This window comes from Pseudophryne corroboree, chromosome 4, assembly GCF_028390025.1.
Source record: "Pseudophryne corroboree isolate aPseCor3 chromosome 4, aPseCor3.hap2, whole genome shotgun sequence".
Lineage (NCBI taxonomy): Eukaryota > Metazoa > Chordata > Amphibia > Anura > Myobatrachidae > Pseudophryne > Pseudophryne corroboree.
Genome location: NC_086447.1, coordinates 371767261 through 371788091, shown reverse-complemented (window position 1 = coordinate 371788091; position 20831 = coordinate 371767261). Strand labels below are relative to the sequence as shown.

At 46.9% G+C, this 20831-nt stretch overlaps 1 protein-coding gene across 6 annotated transcripts in view; it reads right to left on the bottom strand.

The window, feature by feature from the left end:
- CCDC150 (coiled-coil domain containing 150) overlaps positions 1-20831 on the bottom strand; it is a 389117-nt gene that overhangs the window by 241972 nt on the left and 126314 nt on the right. For all 6 annotated transcript variants that reach the window (XM_063916595.1, XM_063916594.1, XM_063916598.1 and 3 more), the window contains exons 5-7: positions 4997-5113; positions 4777-4906; positions 4416-4459 (exon numbers count right to left, since the gene is read on the bottom strand). In XM_063916595.1, the coding sequence (XP_063772665.1) occupies positions 4416-4459; positions 4777-4906; positions 4997-5113 (291 nt within the window). The remainder of the gene's footprint in view (positions 1-4415; positions 4460-4776; positions 4907-4996; positions 5114-20831) is intronic.

Sequence of the window (20831 nt, the reverse complement as noted above, 5' to 3'; positions counted from 1 at the left end):
TTGACTCAGGGCGTTGTAAATGTCCCTTAGTTCCAGAATATTTAAGTGTAGGGAAGTTTCCTGACTTGACCATTGTCCTTGGAAGTTTCTTCCCTGGGTGACTGCCCCCCAACCTCGGAGGCTTGCATCCGTGGTCACCAGGACCCAGTCCTGTATGCCGAATCTGCGGCCTTCGAGCAGATGAGCACTCTGCAGCCACCACAGCAGAGACACCCTGGCCCTCGGGGACAGGGTGATTAACCGATGCATCTGGAGATGCGATCCGGACCACTTGTCCAACAGATCCCACTGGAAGATCCTCGCATGGAATCTGCCGAAGGGACTTGCTTCGTAAGAAGCTACCATCTTTCCCAGGACTCGCGTGCAGTGATGCACCAACACCTGCTTTGGTTTCAGGAGGACCCTGACCAGATGATAATTCCTGGGCCTTCTCCTACGGGAGAAATATCTTCTTCTGTTCTGTGTCCAGAATCATGCCCAAGAACAGCAGACGCGTCGCAGGAATCAGCTGCGACTTAGGGATATTCAGAATCCAGCCGTGCTGATGCAGCACTTCCTGAGATAGTGCCACACCGACTAGCAACTGCTCTTTGGACCTCGCCTTTATAAGGCGATCGTCCAAGTACGGAATAATCATGCATCCCTTCTTTCGGAAGGAGCATCATCATTTCGGCCATTACCTTGGTAAATACCCTCGGTGCCGTGGACAGACCAGACGGCAACGTCTGGAATTGGTAATGACAGTCCTGTACCACACCCTTGAGGTACTTTGAACTTGAACTTTTTTATATAAATGTTCAAGGATTTTAAATTTAGAATGGGTCTCACCGAACCGTCTGGTTTCGGTACCACAACATTGTGGAATAGTAACCCCGTCCCTGTTGAAGGAGGGGTACCTTGATTATCACCTGCTAAAGATACAGCTTGTGAATTGCCGCCAGTACTACCTCCCTTTCTCTGAGGGCAGCAGGCAAGGCTGATTTGAGGTAACGGCGAGGGGGAATCGCCTCGAACTCCAGCTTGTATCCCTGTGATACTACTTGCAGAACCCAGGGATCCATCTGTGAGCGAGCCCACTGGTCGCTGAAGTTCCGGAGACGCGCCCACACCGCACCTGGCTCAGCCTGTGGAGCCCCAGCGTCATGCGGTGGACTTAGAGGAAGCAGGGGAAGATTTTTGATCCTGGGAACAGGCTGTCTGGTGCAGCCTTTTTCCTTCTTCCCTTGCCTCTGGCAGAAAGGAAGCGCCTTTGACCCGCTTGCTTTTCTGAGGCCGAAAGGACTGTACCTGATAATACGGTGCTTTCTTAGGCTGTGAGGGAACCTGAGGTAAAAATGTTGACTTCCCAGCTGTTGCTGTGGATACGAGGTCCGAGAGACCATCCCCAAACAATTCCTCACCCTTATAAGGCAGAATCTCCATGTGCCTTTTAGAATCAGCATCACCTGTCCACTGCCGGGTCCATAATACCCTCCTGGCAGAAATGGACATTGCATTAATTCTGGATGCCAGCCGGCAAATATCCCTCTGTGCATCCCTCATATATAAGACGACGTCTTTAATATGCTCTATGGTTAGCAAAATAGTATCCCTGTCGAGGGTAACACTATTATCTGACAGGGTATCATCCCACGCTGCAGCAGCACTACACCTCCATGCTGAGGCAATTGCAGGTCTCAGTATAGTACCCGAGTGTGTATATACAGACTTCAGGATTTCCTCCTGCTTTCTATCAGCAGGCTCCTTCAAGGTGGCCGTATCCTGAGACGGCAGTGCCACCTTTTTTGACAAACGTGTGAGCGCCTTATCCACCCTAGGGGATATCTCCCAACGTGACCTATCCTCTGGCGGGAAAGGGTACGCCATCAGTAACTTTTTAGAAATTACCAGTTTCTTATCGGGGGAAACCCACGCTTCTTCACACACTTCATTCAATTCATCTGATGGGGGAACAAAACACTGGCTGCTTTTTCTCCCCAAACATAAAACCCCTTTTTAGTGGTACTTGGGTTAATGTCAGAAATGTGTAACACATTTTTCATTGCCGAAATCATGCAACGGATGCCTCTAGTGGATTGTGTATATGTCTCAACCTCGTCGACACTGGAGTCAGACTCCGTGTCGACATCTGTGTCTGCCATCTGAGGTAGCGGACGTTTTTGAGCCCCTGATGGCCTTTGAGACGCCTGGGCAGGCGCGGGCTGAGAAGCCGGCTGTCCCATGGCTGTTACGTCATCCAGCCTTTTATGTAAGGAGTTGACACTGTCGGTTAATACCTTCCACATATCCACCCACTCTGGTGTCGGCCCCGCAGGGGGTGACATCACATTTATCGGCACCTGCTCCGCCTCTACATAAGCCTTCTCATCAAACAAGTCGACACAGCCGTACCGACACACCGCACACACACAGGGAATGCTCTGGCTGAGGACAGGACCCCACAAAGTCCTTTGGGGAGACAGAGAGAGAGAGAGTATGCCAGCACACACCACAGCGCTATTTAATCAGGGATTTACACTAATAGAAAGTGATTTATCCCTATAGCTGCTTTTTATATAGTTTGCGCCTAAATTTAGTGCCCCCCCTCTCTTTTTAACCCTTTGAGCCTGGAAACTGCAGGGGAGAGCCTGGGGAGCTGTCTTCCAGCTGCACTGTGAAAAGAAAATGGCGCCAGTGTGCTGAGGGAGATAGCCCCGCCCCTTTTTCGGCAGACTTCTCCCGCTCTTATAATTGTATTATGGCAGGGGATTTTTACACATATATAGCTTATTAGGCTATATTATGTGTTGTTTGCCAAAGTTAAGGTACTCTAATTGCAGCCCAGGGCGCCCCCCCAGCGCCCTGCACCCATCAGTGACCGGAGTATGTGGTGTGCATAGGGAGCAATGGCGCACAGCTGCAGTGCTGTGCGCTACCTTAATGAAGACCGAAGTCTTCAGCCGCCGATTTCCAGGACGTTCTTCTTGCTTCTGGCTCTGTAAGGGGGACGGCGGCGCGGCTCCGGGACCAGACGACCGAGGCTGGGCCTGTGTTCGATCCCTCTGGAGCTAATGGTGTCCAGTAGCCTAAGAAGCCCAAGCTAGCTGCAAGCAGGTAGGTTCGCTTCTTCTCCCCTTAGTCCCTCGTAGCAGTGAGTCTGTTGCCAGCAGATCTCCCTGAAAATAAAAAACCTAACAAATACTTTCTTTTCTAGGAGCTCAGGAGAGCCCCTAGTGTGCAACCAGCTCGGGCCGGGCACAGATTCTAACTGAGGTCTGGAGGAGGGGCATAGAGGGAGGAGTCAGTGCACACCAGATAGTACCTAATCTTTCTTTTAGAGTGCCCAGTCTCCTGCGGAGCCCGCTATTCCCCATGGTCCTTACGGAGTTCCCAGCATCCACTAGGACGTCAGAGAAAAGGGGGAGAGAAGTACAGTAATTATTTTTCTGTACTATAGTTCTTTTATAATTTCATAACCTCTCATGAACCAAAAATATAAGTACTCGGCATCTTCAGATGTCTCTCGTACAGTAAAATGCTTGGTTCAATAATGCCAATGTGTGTTAGAGATATCCTGTAGAACTAGTGATCCCTTAGGCAAAGAGCATGGGTCCTATGCTCTGATATTGAGAGGTTCCCTTCTGCCTTATGATACAATGCGGTACAGCTAGCAGATCCCCGTGAGTGGGAGTATATTGAAGAGTGCCGATGGTGCTGCATAGCAGATGTGAGGATGACTAATAGTATTGATCCCCTATTTACACTCTTATATCAGTGAGGATTCTATTAGTTTGTGTTGTGCTGTAATTAGATTGATAATACGAATGCACCTACACTGAATGTGTTAGTCATTCAATGCCTACCGTGCTCAATGTTTTTACCAATATTTCGCATAAATGTTGTTTTGTCTAGTGTGATACAGAATACCATCCACTTTTAAGGATACTAATAAACGTTATATTTTAAACTCAAAGTGCACCCCAAACAGATCACTTTCTTTTTCTTTTGTGTTTGCATCATACGTGATCTGTGGTTGCACCCCCATTATTTAAAATTACCAATTGTGTAACACTAAAAATATTAGGGTTTTTATAATCTAAAAGTAATGCAGAGTCACGCTCATTAGAAGACTGAAACTTCGTTGTGACTTTCTAATGTTATCACAAAAAAACAATAAAAGACTGTTGTTTTTTTATATCAAATGGTGCAATTTCAAGCAGTATAATCTACCTAAACTCAGTGGATTATGTTCCACTGGTAATAGTGTACATTCAATTTGCATTATTTGTGTATGTGCCCAACCACATTAAATATAATATACACACTGCAGTGACTGCTGTCTGTAATGCTCAACTGTCACCATACATATTCTCATCAACAAGGTAATAGTAGCAAAATTATCCCACCACTATGTCACTGATGCCCTTGTTTCATACCTTAACTTCCTCCTGCAGCTGGCTTACAAGTGAGTCTTTTGCCTCTGTGAAATAACAATACATGCACATCAGACAGAACACTACACAGGATTCCAATGCTCATATAGAGGGGACAGGGGTACGAGAAAAAAAAAAAAAAGGAAATAGGAAATTGCAAAAGACAACCAAGAGGTATTCTAACAAGAGATACAGAGTGAATACGTTGGAAGAGTGAATTAGACGAAAACAAGTCCTGAAGAAAACTTTAAACTTTAGGTGCACAGTCACCATTGCCAACTATGGAACCAAAGATAACGCATTACTCTACTTTTAATGTAATTAACACGTTGCATACAACACATGTTCTACTTTTCCTGTATACCCAAGTCAGATTGAAGCTCCTCATTCTTTATTTCCAGTTTCTGACACCTTGGTTCTACCTCCTGTAATTTATCCCTCACTTCCTGTCCTTCTCTGTACACAGTCTGGCAGTGCAGCTGTAGCTCCTGTATCTGTAATGCATTCACAGATAGAAATAGGTGTTATTACTGACTGTGTATATCTTACGGATCCAGGATAATAAAACAGCATATACTGCTTACATGTTTTCGCTCCTTTTCAATAGCTTTTGTCAGGTCCTGCAATGTAAGCAACAGAACATCCCGCTCCTCCTCAAGCAAAGTCCGCAGAGAATTCTCTTCTGATAGCTTCTCTTGTAACTGGGGAGAAAGAATTATAATTCAATTAATAAAATGATCAGCTATCGTTTTCAGAAAGAGACTTTCCATTGCCACCAACAGCACCATGTGTTAGTGAAAAGCACTGCAATAATATTAATAACTACACATTCTTTTGAGGATAATTTTCATAATATATGCACCAAGGGAAATACACACATGGGGTAGCTTTCTTTGTCATGGTGATATTTATAGTGAAACATTAATCGTTTTCAAATTTATACAACTGTTTGAATAAGACGTTTTAAACATTTTCTCTACTATTTTGGGGATGCTATATTTTCTAAAATCTATACTGATATGTTTTGTACAGCTGAGGATTGTAACTGCTTATATTGTAGTATGATCGCCACATCTGTCTAAGTAAAATATAAAAGTACATAAATAAAAAAAGTTATATAGATAGATAGATAGATAGATAGATAGACAGACAGACAGACAGACAGACAGACAGACAGACAGACAGACAGACAGATAGATAGATAGATAGATAGATAGATAGATAGATAGATATGTGACTGTGCAGAGTCAAAAGGACACAAGTTGGCCTGCTTTGTGTGCATTTTCCCTTTTAGTTTATAACAAACATAAATGGTTCATATACAGGACACAACACGTAAACTTATCATAGGCCAGTAGTTCCCAAACTTTTTCACTGCCCCTTAGTTCCATAAAATGCACTCCCAGTCCCCAAGACACTGAGTTAAAGGAACATAAAAATGGGATTTTGGTGCTTACCAGATAAATCCTTTTCTTTGAATCCATAGAGGACACTGGAGTACTTTTGGGATATGGACCGGGCATTAGCAGGGATAGGCACATTTAAAATAAGATTTTACTTACCGGTAAATCTATTTCTCGTAGTCCGTAGTGGATGCTGGGGACTCCGTAAGGACCATGGGGAATAGACGGGCTCCGCAGGAGACATGGGCACTTTAAGAAAGAATTTAGATTCTGGTGTGCTCTGGCTCCTCCCTCTATGTCCCTCCTCCAGACCTCAGTTAGAGAAACTGTGCCCGAAAGAGCTGACAGTACAAGGAAAGGATTTTGGAAATCCAGGGCAAGGCTCATACCAGCCACACCGTATAACTTGTGATAAACATACCCAGTCAACAGTATGAACAACAACAGAGCAACAGGTCAACCCTGATGCAACCATAACATAGCCCTTATTTAAGCAATAACTATATACAAGCATTGCAGAAAAAGTCCACACTTGGGACGGGCGCCCAGCATCAATTACGGACTACGAGAAATAGATTTACCGGTAAGTAAAATCTTATTTTCTCTAACGTCCTAGTGGATGCTGGGGACTCCGTAAGGACCATGGGGATTATACCAAAGCTCCCAAACGGGCGGGAGAGTGCGGATGACTCGGCAGCACCGATTGAGCAAACACAAGGTCCTCCTCGGCCAGGGTATCAAACTTGTAGAACTTTGCAAAAGTGTTTGAACCTGACCAAGTAGCCGCTCGGCAAAGTTGTAATGCCGAGACCCCTCGGCAGCCGCCCAAGAAGAGCTCACCTTCCTAGTGGAATGGGCCTTAACTGATCTTGGCAGCGGCAATCCAGCCGCCGAATGAGCCTGCTGAATCGTGTTACAGATCCAGCGAGCAATAGTCTGCTTTGAAGCAGGAGCACCAAGCTTGTTGGAAGCATACAGGATAAACAAAGACTCTGTTTTCCTGACCCTAGCCGTTCTGGCTACATAAACCTTCAAACCCCTGACTACATCAAGCAACTCGGAATCCTCCAAGTCCGTAGTAGCCACAGGCACCACAATAGGTTGGTTTATATGAAAGGATGAACCACTTTCGTCAGAAATTGTGGACGGGTCTGCAATTCTGCTCTATCCGCATAGAAAACCAGATAGGGGCTTTTATGTGACAAAGCCGCCAACTCTGACACACGCCTAGCCGAAGCCAAGGCTAATAGCATGACAACCTTCCACATGAGATATTTCAACTCCACCGTTTTGAGTGGTTCAAACAAGTGGAATTTCAGGAAACTCAACACCACGTTAAGATCCCAAGGTGCCACTGGAGGCACAAAAGGGGGCTGAATATGCAGCACTCCCTTTACAAACGTCTGAAATTCAGGTAGAGAAGTCAACTCCTTTTGAAAGAAAATGGATAGGGCCGAAATCTGGACCTTAATGGACCCCAATCACTCCTGACTGTAGGAAGTGATGGAAACAGCCCAGCTGGAATTCCTCCGTAGGGGCATTCCTGGCCTCACACCAAGCAACATATTTTCGCCATATACGGTGATAATGTTGAGCTGCCACGTCCTTCCTAGCCTTTATCAGCGTAGGAATGACCTCATCCGGAATGCCTTTCTCTGCTAGGATCTGGCGTTCAACCGCCATGCCGTCAAACGCAGCCGCGGTAAGTCTTGGAACAGACAGGGCACCTGTTGCAACAAGTCCTGTCTTAGAGGAAGAGGCCACGAGTCCTCTGTGAGCATTTCTTGCATATCTGGATACCAAGTCCATCGTGGCCAATATGGAACAATGAGTATCGTTCTCACTCCTCTTTTTCTTATTATTCTCAGCACCTTGGGTATGAGAGGAAGAGGAGGAAATACATAGACCGACTGGAACACCCACGGTGTCACCAGGGCGTCTACAGCTATCACCTGAGGGTCTCTTGACCTGGCGCAATACCTCTGTAGTTTTTTGTTGAGGCGGGATGCCATCATGTCCACCTGTGGCAGTTCCCACCGACTTGCAGTCTGTGCGAAGACTTCCTGATGAAGTCCCCACTCTCCCGGGTGGAGGTCGTGTCTGCTGAGGAAGTCTGCTTCCCAGATGTCCACTGCTGACAGTGCGCTTACGTGATTTTACTCCCAGCGAAGAATTCTGGTGGCTTCAGCCATCGCTACCCTGCTCCTTGTGCCGCCTTGTCGGTTTACATGAGCCACTGCGGTGATGGTGTCTGACTGAATCAGAACCGGTTGGTCGCGAAGCAGGGTCTCCGCTTGACGTAGGGCGTTGTATACGGCCCTTAGTTCCAGGATGTTGATGTTAAGGCAAGTCTCCTGACTTGACCACAGACCTTGGAAATTTCTTCCCCGTGTGACTGCTCCCCACCCTCGGAGGCTTGCATCCGTGGTCACCAGGACCCAGTCCTGAATGCCGAATCTGCGGCCCTCCAGAAGGTGAGCACTCTGCAGCCACCACAGGAGAGACAGGAGAGACACCCTGGCCCTGGGGGATAGGGTGATTAACCGATGCATCTGAAGATGTGATCCGGACCACTTGTCCAGTAAGTCCCATTGAAAGGTCCTCGCATGGAACCTGCCGAAGGGAATGGCCTCGTATGATGCCACCATCCTTCCCAGGACTCGAGTGCAGTGATGCACTGACACCTGTTTTGGTTTTCATAGGTTCCTGACCAGTGTCATGAGCTCCTGAGCTCTCTCTATCGGGAGATAAACCCTTTACTGGTCTGTGTCTAGAATCATGCCTAGGAAAGGCAGACGAGCCGTAGGAACCAACAGCGACTTTGGAATATTTAGAATCCAGCCGTGTTGCCGTTACACTTCCAGAGAAAGTGCTACGCTGATCAGCAACTGCTCTCTTGATCCCGCTTTTATGAGGAGATCGTCCAAGTATGGGATAATTGCGACCCCTTGCTTCCGCAGGAGTACCCTCATTTCCGCCATTACCTTGGTAAATATTCTCGGTGCCGTGGAGACCAAACGGCAACATCTGAATTGGTAATGACAATCCTGTACCACAAATCTGAGGTACGCCTGATGAGGTGGATAAATGAAGACGTGAAGGTATGCATCCTTTATGTCCAGAGACACCATAAAATCCCCCCCTTCCAGGCTTGCGACGACCGCTCTCAGCGATTCCATCTTGAATTTGAACCTTTTCAAGTATATGTTCAGGGATTTTAAATTCAATATGGGTCTGACCGAACCGTCCGGTTTCGGGACTACAACATGGTCGAATAATAACCCCCTCCTTAGTAAACAAAAAAAAAAAAAAAGTATTACACTTCTGTGGATATTAAAGTGTTTTTAAAGTATTACACTTCTGTGGATATTCTTGGAGCCATATATAAAGAAACCGCTACGTGAGGATTCGCATTCCGTTCTGAGTGAGTAACGGTACGCATTGTACTATATACCTTACTTATAACCATTGGGTGGAATGAAAGATACCTTTATGTGTGAAGAACATTCATAATAACTGTGAGTGGGGTACGCCATCCATCTTCTTTGACAGTTGGTTTCCTGGTTGCATTGTGTATATTCAGCATTTAAAGACGTACTACACCATGACGCATATTTTTACTTTTGTTCACATATATGGTTGATACATCGTATGGAGTGGAAGATCTGATCGTCCCTAGATAACAACAGGAGGAGTCACCCTGGGATTGAACTCTATTTTATACATATGGACTATAAGTATTTTTCCAGCTATTTCATATGAAACCACACTGAGCGCTATTATTTGAGGGGTTTTTTTGTTTACTGTCGTCACATACGAGGGTTAGGTGGCCCTCATTTGCTCAATAAGCTGCATAAGTGTATTTGCGCCTTGGGTGTTGATTAATTTGCTTTCTTAATAACCCCCTCCTTGTTGAAGGAGGGGAACCTTGACCACCACCTGTGGAAGATACAATTTGATAACACTATTTCCCTCTCGTGGGGGGAAGCCGGCAGGGCCGTCGGTGAGGGGGCATCTCCTCGAAGTCCAGCTTGTATCCCTGAGACACAATATCTATTGCCCAGGGATCCAACAGGGAGTGAACCCACTTGTGGCTGAAATTTCGAAGACATGCCCCCACCGGGCCTAGCTCCGCCTGTGGAGCCCCAGCGACATGCGGTGGATTTTGAAGAGGCCGGGGAGGACTTCTGTTCCTGGGAACTAGCTGTGTTGTGCAGCTTCTTTCCTCTGCCCCTGCCTCTGGCAAGAAAGGACGCACCTCGGACTTTCTTGTTTCTTTGTGATCGAAAGGACTGCATTTGATAATGTCGTGCTTTCCTAGGCTGTGCTGGAATAGAAGGCAAAAGATCAGAATTACCAGCTATAGCTGTGGAGACCAGGTCCGAGATCCCTTCTCCACATAATCCTCAGCCTTGTAAGGTAAACCTTCCAAATGCCTCAAGTCGGCATCACCTGTCCATTGCATGTTCCACAGGACACGTCAAGCAGAAATCGACATAGAAACCAGTAGACTAATGTCTCTTTGGGCATGTTTTATATATATATCTAAGACAGCATCTTTTATATATATATATATATATATATATATATACACATACATACTAGGGTCTCAATATCTGCTGATGAGGTATCTGTCCACGCTGCTACAGCGCTATAAACCCATGCCGACACAATCCCCGGTCTGAGTAGTGTACCAGAATGTGTGTAAATGAACTTCAAAGTACTTTTACTGCACGTTATCTGCAGGATCCCTGAGGATAGCTGTTAAGTCAGCGCTACCTTCTGGGCAAACGTGACACCCTAGGGGAAGATTCCCATCGTATCCTGGCCCTAATAGGGAAAGGATACTCCCTGAGAATTCTTTGTGGGAAACTGCAGTCTCTTGTCTGGAGATTCACGCTCTTTTTCTTCATGAGAGGAGGGAAATTTACCTCAGCTTTCTTCCCCTTAAACATGTGTACCCTTGTGTCAGGGACAGATGAGTCATCAGTGATATGCAAAACATTTTTTATTACAATAATCATATATTGAATACCTGCCATTTTGGCTGTAACTTTGCATTATCGTAGTCGACACTGGAGTCAGACTCCGTGTCGATATCAGTGTCTATTATTTTGGATAGTGAGCATTGAGAGACTCTGAAGGTCTCTGCGACATAGGGACAGATATGGGTAGATTCCCTGTCTGTTCTCTAATCTTTTGTGCAATAAATTTTCCTTAGCACTTAATTTCACATATCCAAAAAGGTGTCAGCGTTGACGACGGAGACACCACTCACACACACATTTGCTCCATCTCCTCCTTAGGGGAGCCTTTTACCTCAGACATGTCGACACACACGTACCGACACACCACACACTCAGGGAATGCTCATCTGAAGACAATTCCCCCACAAGGCCCTTTGGAGAGACAGAGAGAGAGTATGCCAGCACACACCCCAGCGCTATAAACCCAGGAATAACACAGTAACTTAATGTTAACCCAGTAGCTGCTGTTTATATTGATTTTTGCTCTTAATTATGTGCCCCCCCTCTCTTTTTACCCTCTTCTACCGTGTATCTGCAGGGTAGAGCCTGGGGAGCTTCCCCTCAGCGGAGCTGTGGAGAAAAAAAGGCGCAGGTGAGTGCTGAGGAAGAAGCCCCGCCCCCTCGACAGCGGGCTTCTGTCCCGCTTAAATATAAATTTTCTTGGCGGGGGCTCGTACATATATACAGTGCCCAACTGTATATATGTGTACTTTTGCCAAAAGAGGTCCATATGCTGCCCAGGGCGCGACCCCCCTCCCCCCCTGCGCCCTGCACACTAACAGTGACCGGAGTATGTGAGGTGTGTGGGAGCAATGGCACACAGCTGCAGTGCTGTGCGTTACCTCAGTGAAGAACGGAGTCTTCTGCCGCCGATTTCGAAGTCTTCTTGTTTCTCATACTCACCCGGCTTCTGTCTTCAGGCTCTGCGAGGGGGGCGGCGGCGCGGCTCTGGGATCGGACGACGAGGGTGAGATCCTGTGTACGATCCCTCTGGAGCTAATGGTGTCCAGTAGCCTAAGAAGCAGGACCTAGCTTCAGAGAGTAGGGCTGCTTCTCTCCCCTCTGTCCCACGATGCAGGGAGTCTGTTGCCAGCAGAGCTCCCTGAAAATAAAAAACCTAACAAAATACTTTCTCACAGCAATCTCAGGAGAGCTCACTGAACCGCACCCAGCTCGTCCGGGCACAGTCTCAAACTGAGGTCTGGAGGAGGGACATAGAGGGAGGAGCCAGAGCACACCAGAATCTAAATTCTTTCTTAAAGTGCCCATGTCTCCTGCGGAGCCCGTCTATTCCCCATGGTCCTTACGGAGTCCCCAGCATCCACTAGGACGTTAGAGAAATATTTAAATGTGTAGCCCTCCACCCTCTCCATACTCCCATCATGCACCAGTGTTTTTACTGTACCGAACAGGAGACAAAAGAGACTGAACAGTGGAGAATTACATGTAACATAACGAACAACTAGAAGTTGAAACGGCAATAGATAACAATCACCTGAACATGGAAACACGCAGGTTATAATATTTTATCATAAGAGAAACAGAACTTACCACGAGACAGGTGAAACTGCTCTGGGAGGGCGTCCAGTGTCCCCTATGGATTCAAAGAAAAGGATTTATTTGGTAAGAACCAAAATCCCATTTTCTTTTTCATCCACTAGGGGCCACTGGAGTACTCTTGGGACATACCAAAGTTTCTCCCTTGGGCGGGAGAGCTGGTTGGCACCTGTAATCCTAGACGACAAAGCTAGATGCTGATGCAGCAAAAGTATTAAACTTGTAAAAGCGCACAAACGTGTGCACCAGCGACCATGTAGCTGCATGGCAAAGTTGCATTGTGGAAACCCCACGACCTGCTGCCCATGACGTTTCTACTGAACACGTGGAGTGTTCTAAAATAGATGCAGGCGATTGTAGACTAGCATGAAAATAAGCTTGACGAATGTTCAGCTTAATTTCTGTAGTCAAGGTTTGTTTGGAAGGTGGCCAACGTACCTTAACTACATCAGAGAGAACAAATATCTGGTTTACGGACTGTTGATGTTCGTGCCACATATATACAAACAGCGCGAATCACATCCAAAGTAGCTGGAGTTCCTGAATCTTCTGATCAAACAGGAACCCTGATTGGCTGATTTATGTGAAAAGCGTACACCCCCTTTGGTAGAAAACCAGGATTTTTTCAAAGCTCTGCTTTCTCATCAGGAAACACCAGATATGGTGCTCAGCATGACAACGCACCCAATTTGGAAACACGCCCTGCAGAAGCTAAGGCTAAGAGAAAATCTGTTTTCCAAGCTATAACTTAACCTACACTTGTTGTAAGAGTTAAAAAAAAAAAATTTGAAGACTGCAAAAAATCTAAAACTAGATTTAAGTTCCATGGAGCTGCAGGTGGTATAAACGGAGGTTGAACTCTAATTACACGTTGCAGGAAACTGAACTGCTGACAAAAAAGCCAAACACCGCTGTAAGAAAATTGACAAGCGGATACCTTCACTTTTAGAGATGCTAAATGTAGTCTTCATCTAATCCCATTTGTAAAAACAGTAAAAGACGGGATAACTTGAATGAAAATGTCGAAACTTCAGTGTTTCACACCACACTATACAAGCTTGCCAAATGTGATGATAGAGAGCTGCGGTAACCGGCTTTTTAGCTTGCAGCATGGTTGGTATAACTAATTTTGGAATACCCTCTTTCCTTAAGAGTGCGGTCTCAACAGCCACTCCGCCAAACGCAACTGCGCTAAATCGGGGTGACGAAACGGACCGTTACAGAAGGTGTGAATGAAGAAGTAGCGGCCACGGATCGTCTGAGAATAAATCACGGAGATCTGAGAACCAAGCTCTCCGAGGGCAATGAGGCGCCACTAGTATGACGGTTGTGGATTCTCTTTTGATCCGCTTTAGCAACCGAGGAAGCGGCAAAAATGGATGAAATAGATACCAGGCTGTACGGCCAAGCTATCGTGAGAGCATCCACTACCTCCGCCTTTAGTTCTCTTCTCCTGGACACATACTTGTGTTTGATGATTTTGGCGAGATGCCATTAGATTCACCTGTGGGGAACCCCACCGCTGGACTAACATGTGAAACACTTGTGGATGCAATACCCATGTCCTTTGATGAAAATCCTGATGACTGAGATAATCTGCTTACCAGTTGTTTACGCCTGGAATGAACACAGCTGATAGAATCACTTCATGATGTTCGGCCCTTTCCGCATGGCCATCTTTGTTTGTTGACGTATGCCACAGCCATCGCATTGCCTGACTGAACCTGAACAGTTTGAGACTGGAGTAAGTGGACTGCCCGGTGCAGAACATTGAAAATTGCTCTGAGTTCCAAGAAATTAATTGTCAATAATCTTTCTTGGTCTGACCATAGACCCTGAAACTGACAATGCAGGACCACTACTCCCAAACCTTAGAGACTTGCATCCCTCGTCAGAATTTCAATTTCAGACTGTGAGCCGCTTTCCTACTGTGAGATTCTTGTTTGGAGCCACCAGAGTAGAGAAAACTCTGGCCCTTGGAGACAAGCGCACTGTCTGATGAATTTGTAGATGAGACCTTGACCCCTGTGCGAGAAAGTCTAGGTGAAAAGAATGTGAGTGGAATCTTCCGAACTGGATTGCATTGAAAGACGCCACCATCTTTCCTAACAGTCGAATGCAGAAGTGCACCGAGATTGCCTCGGTTTGAGCACTAACTGCTAAACTAGGACATTTAGTAAGGCATTTTGAAGAAGCATTTGTTGAGATGAAGCCTTGATGAGGAGACCGTCTAAGTACAGAACTATTATCAGTCCCAGGAATCTGAGATGAGCAATCATCACTGACTTGACCTTTGTGAATACTCGAGGCGTTGAGGACAGGCCAAATGGTAGTGCCTGAAATTGATAATGGTTCAGTTAAATTGCAACCTCAGGAACGCCTGATGTGGTGGCAAAATTGGTCTTTGAGATCCAGAGAAATCATGAATTCCTGTGGTTTTACACCATTAATCACTGACCGCAGCAAATCCATCTAGAATCTGTAGTAAGTGACGTACTGATTGATCCCTTCTAGGTTCAATATTGGTTTGACCAAGCCATCCAGCCTCGGTACTACAAAAGATTGGAATTAAATTCTTGACACTATTGGTGTACTGGTACCCAAATCACAACTGCTAACTTTATGAGAGATTGAATAGCGGTCTGCAGAAATGCTTCCTTATCTACGGACATCGGCAGCCCCTGTCTTGAAAACCGCATTGTGATAGACTTTGAGCAGTAAATTGTGGATCCGCCCATGTCTGGATGTCTGAAACCACGCCAAACGAAATCCTTTAAAAGACGTGCTCCTATAATAGAAGATCCGAGATGGGCTGGAAGCCCATTATGCCTTTGGTTCGTAAGCTGGCTTTGTTTATTGAAGACGGCTAGTGTTTTTTTAAAACCACGGCCTCTACCTCGTACGGTTGTTGTTGAGGCCGGCCTCTAAAGGACTGAGGTCTAAATGATCTGAACACTGGTCCAGAGTATCTTCCTTTTAGGTAATGATGCAGCCAACGGTAGGAAAAATAAGAATTTACTCACCGGTAATTCTATTTCTCGTAGTCCGTAGTGGATGCTGGGGACTCCGTAAGGACCATGGGGAATAGACGGGCTCCGCAGGAGACTGGGCACTCTAAAGAAAGATTAGGTACTATCTGGTGTGCACTGGCTCCTCCCTCTATGCCCCTCCTCCAGACCTCAGTTAGGGAAACTGTGCCTGGAAGAGCTGACATTACAAGGAAAGGATTTTGGAATCCAGGGTAAGACTCATACCAGCCACACCAATCACACTGTACAACTCGTGATAACCTTACCCAGTTAACAGTATGAACAACAACAACTGAGCATCACTCAACGGATGGCTCATAACAATAACCCCTTTATTAAGCAATAACTATATACACGTATTGCAGAAAGTCCGCACTTGGGACGGGCGCCCAGCATCAACTACGGACTACGAGAAATAGAATTATGGGTGAGTAAATTCTTATTTTCTCTAACGTCCTAGTGGATGCTGGGGACTCCGTAAGGACCATGGGGATTATACCAAAGCTCCCAAACGGGCGGGAGAGTGCGGATGACTCTGCAGCACCGAATGAGCAAACACAAGGTCCTCCTCAGCCAGGGTATCAAACTTGTAGAACTTTGCAAAAGTGTTTGAACCCGACCAAGTAGCCGCTCGGCAAAGCTGTAAAGCCGAGACCCCTCGGGCAGCCGCCCAAGAAGAGCCCACCTTCCTTGTGTAATGGGCTTTCACTGATTTTGGATGCGGCAATCCAGCCGCAGAATGAGCCAGCTGAATCGAGCTACAGATCCAGCGAGCAATAGTTTGCTTTGAAGCAGGAGCACCCAGCTTATTGGGTGCATACAGAATAAACAGCGAGTCAGTCTTCCTGACTCCAGCCGTTCTGGAAACATATTTTCAAAGCCCGGACTACTTCCAGCAACTTGGAGTCCTCCAAGTCCCGAGTAGCCGCAGGGACCACAATAGGTTGGTTCAAATGAAACGATGATACCACCTTTGGGAGAAATTGGGGACGAGTCCGCAATTCTGCCCTGTCCATATGGAAGATCAAATAAGGGCTTTTACATGATAAAGCCGCCAATTCTGATACACGCCTCCCAGATGCTAAGGCCAACAGCATGACCACTTTCCACGTGAGATACTTTAGTTCCACGGTCTTAAGTAGTTCAAACCAGTGGGATTTCAGGAAATCCAACACAACGGTAAGATCCCAAGGTGCCACTGGTGGCACAAATGGGGGCTAAATATGCAGCCCTCCCTTTACAAACGTCTGAACCTCAGGCAGTGAAGCCAGTTCTTTTTTAAAGAAAATGGATAGGGCCGAAATCTGGACCTTTATGGACCCTAATTTCAGGCCCATAGTCACACCTGACTGTAGGAAGTGCAGAAATCGACCCAGCTGGAATTCCTCTGTAGGGGCCATCCTGGCCTCACACCAAGCAACATATCTTCGCCATATACGGTGATAATGCTTAGCTGTTACATCCTTCCTAGCTTTTATCAGCGTAGGAATCACTTCATCCGGGATGCCCTTTTCCGTTAGGATCCGGCGTTCAACCGCCATGCCGTCAAACGCAGCCGCGGTAAGTCTTGGAACAGACAGGGCCCCTGTTGCAACAGGTCCTGTCTGAGAGGCAGAGGCCATGGGTCCTCTGTGATCATCTCTTGTAGTTCTGGGTACCAAGTCCTTCTTGGCCAATCCGGAACGATGAGTATTGTTCTCACTCCTCTTTTTCTTACAATTCTCAGCACCTTTGGTATGAGAGGAAGAGGAGGAAACACATAGACCGACTGGAACACCACGGTGTTACTAGTGCGTCCACAGCTATCGCCTGAGGGTCCCTTGACCTGGCGTAATACCTTTTTAGCTTTTTGTTGAGGCAGGACACCATTATGTCCACCTGTGGCAGTTCCCACCAATTTGCAATCTGCGTGAAGACTTCCTGATGAAGTCCCCACTCTCCCGGGTGGAGGTCGTGCCTGCTGAGGAAGTCTGCTTCCCAGTTGTCCACTCCCGGAATGAACACTGCTGACAGTGCGCTTACGTGATTCTCCGCCCAGCGAAGAATTCTGGTGGCTTCTACCATCGCCACCCTGCTCCTTGTGCCGCCTTGGCGGTTTACATGAGCCACTGCGGTCTGACTGGATCAGAACCGGTTGGTCGCGAATCAGGATCTCCGCTTGACTTAGGGCGTTGTATATGGCCCTTAGTTGATGTGAAGGCAAGTCACCTGACTTAACCACAGCCCCTGGAAATTTCTTCCCTGTGTGACTGCCCCCCACCCTCGGAGGCTTCCATCGGTGGTCACCAGGACCCAGTCCTGAATGCCGAATCTGCGACCTTCGAGAAGGTGAGCACTCTGCCGCCACCACAGGAGAGACACCCTGGTTCTGGAGGATAGGGTAATTAACCGATGCATCTGAAGATGTGATCCGGACCATTTGTCCAGTAAGTCCCATTGGAAGGACCTCGTATGGAACCTGCCGAAGGGAATGGCCTCGTATGAGGCCACCCTCCTTCCCAGGACTCGAGTGCAGTGATGCACTGATCCCTGTTTTGGTTTTAATAGATTCCTGACCAGTGTCACGAGCTCCTGAGCTCTCTCTATCGGGAGATAACCCATTTCTGGTCTGTGTCTAGGATCATGCCTAGGAGAAGCAGATGAGCTGTAAGAACCCACTGCGACTTTGGAATATATAGAATCCAGCCGTGTTGCCGTTACACTTCCAGAGAAAGTGATACGCTGTTCAGCAACTGCTCTCTTGATCTCGCTTTTATGAGGAGATCTTCCAAGTACGGGATAATAGTGACACCTTGCTTCTGCAGGAGCACCATCATTTCCGCCATTACCTTGGTGAACATTCTCAAGGCCGTGGAGAGACCAAACGGCAACCTCTGAAATTGGTAATGACAATCCCGTACCGTAATTCTGAGGTACGCCTGATGAGGTGGATAAATGGGGACCTGAAGGTATGCATCCTTTATGTCCAGAGTCACCTTTCAGGCTTGCAATAACCGCTCTTAGCGATTCCAACTTGAACTTGAACCTTTTCAGGTATATGTTCAGGGATTTTAAATTCAATATGGGTCCGACCGAACCGTCAGGTTACGGGACTACAACATGGTCGAATAATAACCCCCTTCTTGTTGAAGGAGGGGAATCTTGACCACCGCCTGTTGAAGATACAATTTGTGAATTACAGTTAACACTGTTTCCCTCTCGTGGGGGGAAGCCGGCAGGGCCGTCAGTGAGGGGGCATCTTCTCAAAGTCCAGCTTATATCCCTGAGACACAATATCGATCGCCCAGGGATCTAACAGGGAGTGAACCCACTTGTGTACTAGAATGTGCACGCTATCTGCAGGATCCCTGAGAACAGCTAGTGCTACCGTCTGGGCAAACGTGACACCCTAGGGGAAGATTCCCATCACATCCTGGCCCTAGTCGGGAAAGGATACTGCCTGAGAATTCCTTGTGGGAAGCTGCAGTTTCTTGTCTGGAGATTCCCGCCCTTTTTCCTCATGAGAGGAGGGAAATTTTACCTCAGCTTTCTTCCCCTTAACATGTGTACCCTTGTGTCAGGGACAAATGAGACATCAGTGATATGCAAATCATCTTTTATTACAATAATCATATATTGAATACCTTTCAGCCATTTTGGCTGTAACTTTGCATTATCGTAGTCGACACTGGAGTCAAACTCCGTGTCGATATCAGTGTTTATTATTTTGGATAGTGAGCATTGTGAGACTCTGAAGGTCTCTGTGACATAGGGACAGACATGGGTAGATTTCCTGTCTGTTCTCTAATCTTTTGTGCAATAAATTCACCTCAGCACTTACACATATCCAAACAGGTGTCGGCGTTGTCGACGGAGACACCCTCTCACACACATATTTTCTCTATCTCCTCCTTAGGGGAGCCTTTTACCTCAGACATGTCGACACACGCGTACCGACACACCACACACACAGGGGATGCTCTATTTGAAGACAGTTCCCCCATAAGGCCCTTTGGAGAGACAGAGAGAGAGCATGCCAGCACACACCCCAGCGCTATATAACCAAGGGATTACACTACAACTCAGTGTTTACCCAGTAGCTGCTGTATATACAAATTTGCGCCTAAATTTATGTGCCCCCCCCCTCTTTTCACCCTTTGTGTATCTGGATACTGCAGGGGAGAGCCTGGGGAGCTTCTTTCCAGCGGAGCTGTGAATAGAAAATGGCGCTGGTGTGCTGAGGAAGAAGGCCCCGCCCCCTCAGCGGCGGGCTTCTGTCCCGCTTTCTGTGTGAAAAAATGGCGGGGGTTTTTACATATATACAGTGCCTGACTGTATATATGTATTTTATGCCAAAAAGGTACTGCAATTGCTGCCCAGGGCGCTCCCCCCCAGCGCCCTGCACCCTACAGTGACCGGAGTGTGAAAGTGTGCTGGGAGCAATGGCGCACAGCTGTGGTGCTGTGCGCTACCTTAAATGAAGACAGGAGTCTTCAGCCGCCGTTTTCGCCGTCTTCAAGCTTCTGTTCTTCTCGCTCTGCGAGGGGGACGGCGGCGCGGCTCCTGGAACGGACGATCGAGGACAGATGCCTGTGTTCGAACCCTCTGGAGCTAATGGTGTCCAGTAGCCTAAGAAGCGCAACCTAGCTGTAGACAGGTAGGTTTGCTTCTCTCCCCTCAGTCCCTCGCTGCAGTGAGTCTGTTGCCATCAGAAGCTCACTGAAAATAAAAAACCTAACAAATACTTTATTTTACTAGCAGGCTCAGAAGAGCCCACTAGGAGCACCCAGCTCTGGCCGGGCACAGATTCTAACTGAGGTCTGGAGGAGGGGCATAGAGGGAGGAGCCAGTGCACACCAGATAGTACCTAATCTTTCTTTAGAGTGCCCAGTCTCCTGCGGAGCCTGTCTATTCCCCATGGTCCTTACGGAGTCCCCAGCATCCACTAGGACGTTAGAGAAAGAGATTTTCCTCCCGCACCTTTAGAAATCCATTTGTCCAATTCAGGACTAAATAAAATATTGCCAGTATAAGAGAGCACTTCTATTCCCCGCTTTGACTCTGCCTCGGCCTGCCAAGAACACAACCAAAGCACTCTACGGCCACAATAGTAGAAGCTGAAATCCGCAAACTGATTTGTCAAACATCCATAGATGCCATAACTAAAAACTCAGCCAATACAGAATTGTGATCGGTTAAAGAATAAACTGGTCAGAGGAAGGACTCTGTTGTAGGCCTAACCTGAGCTGTTTTGCCCATGCTACTACAGCTTTGTTAACCCAAACTCCAAATAAAGCAGGTCTAAGCAACACCTGCTGCTGTATAGATGGACTGAAAACGGTCTGCAGAACTGCTTCCAGTTTTGAAAAACCGCATTGATGTTTAGCATGGACCTGGAACAGGAATTGTTAATTTTTTAGGAAG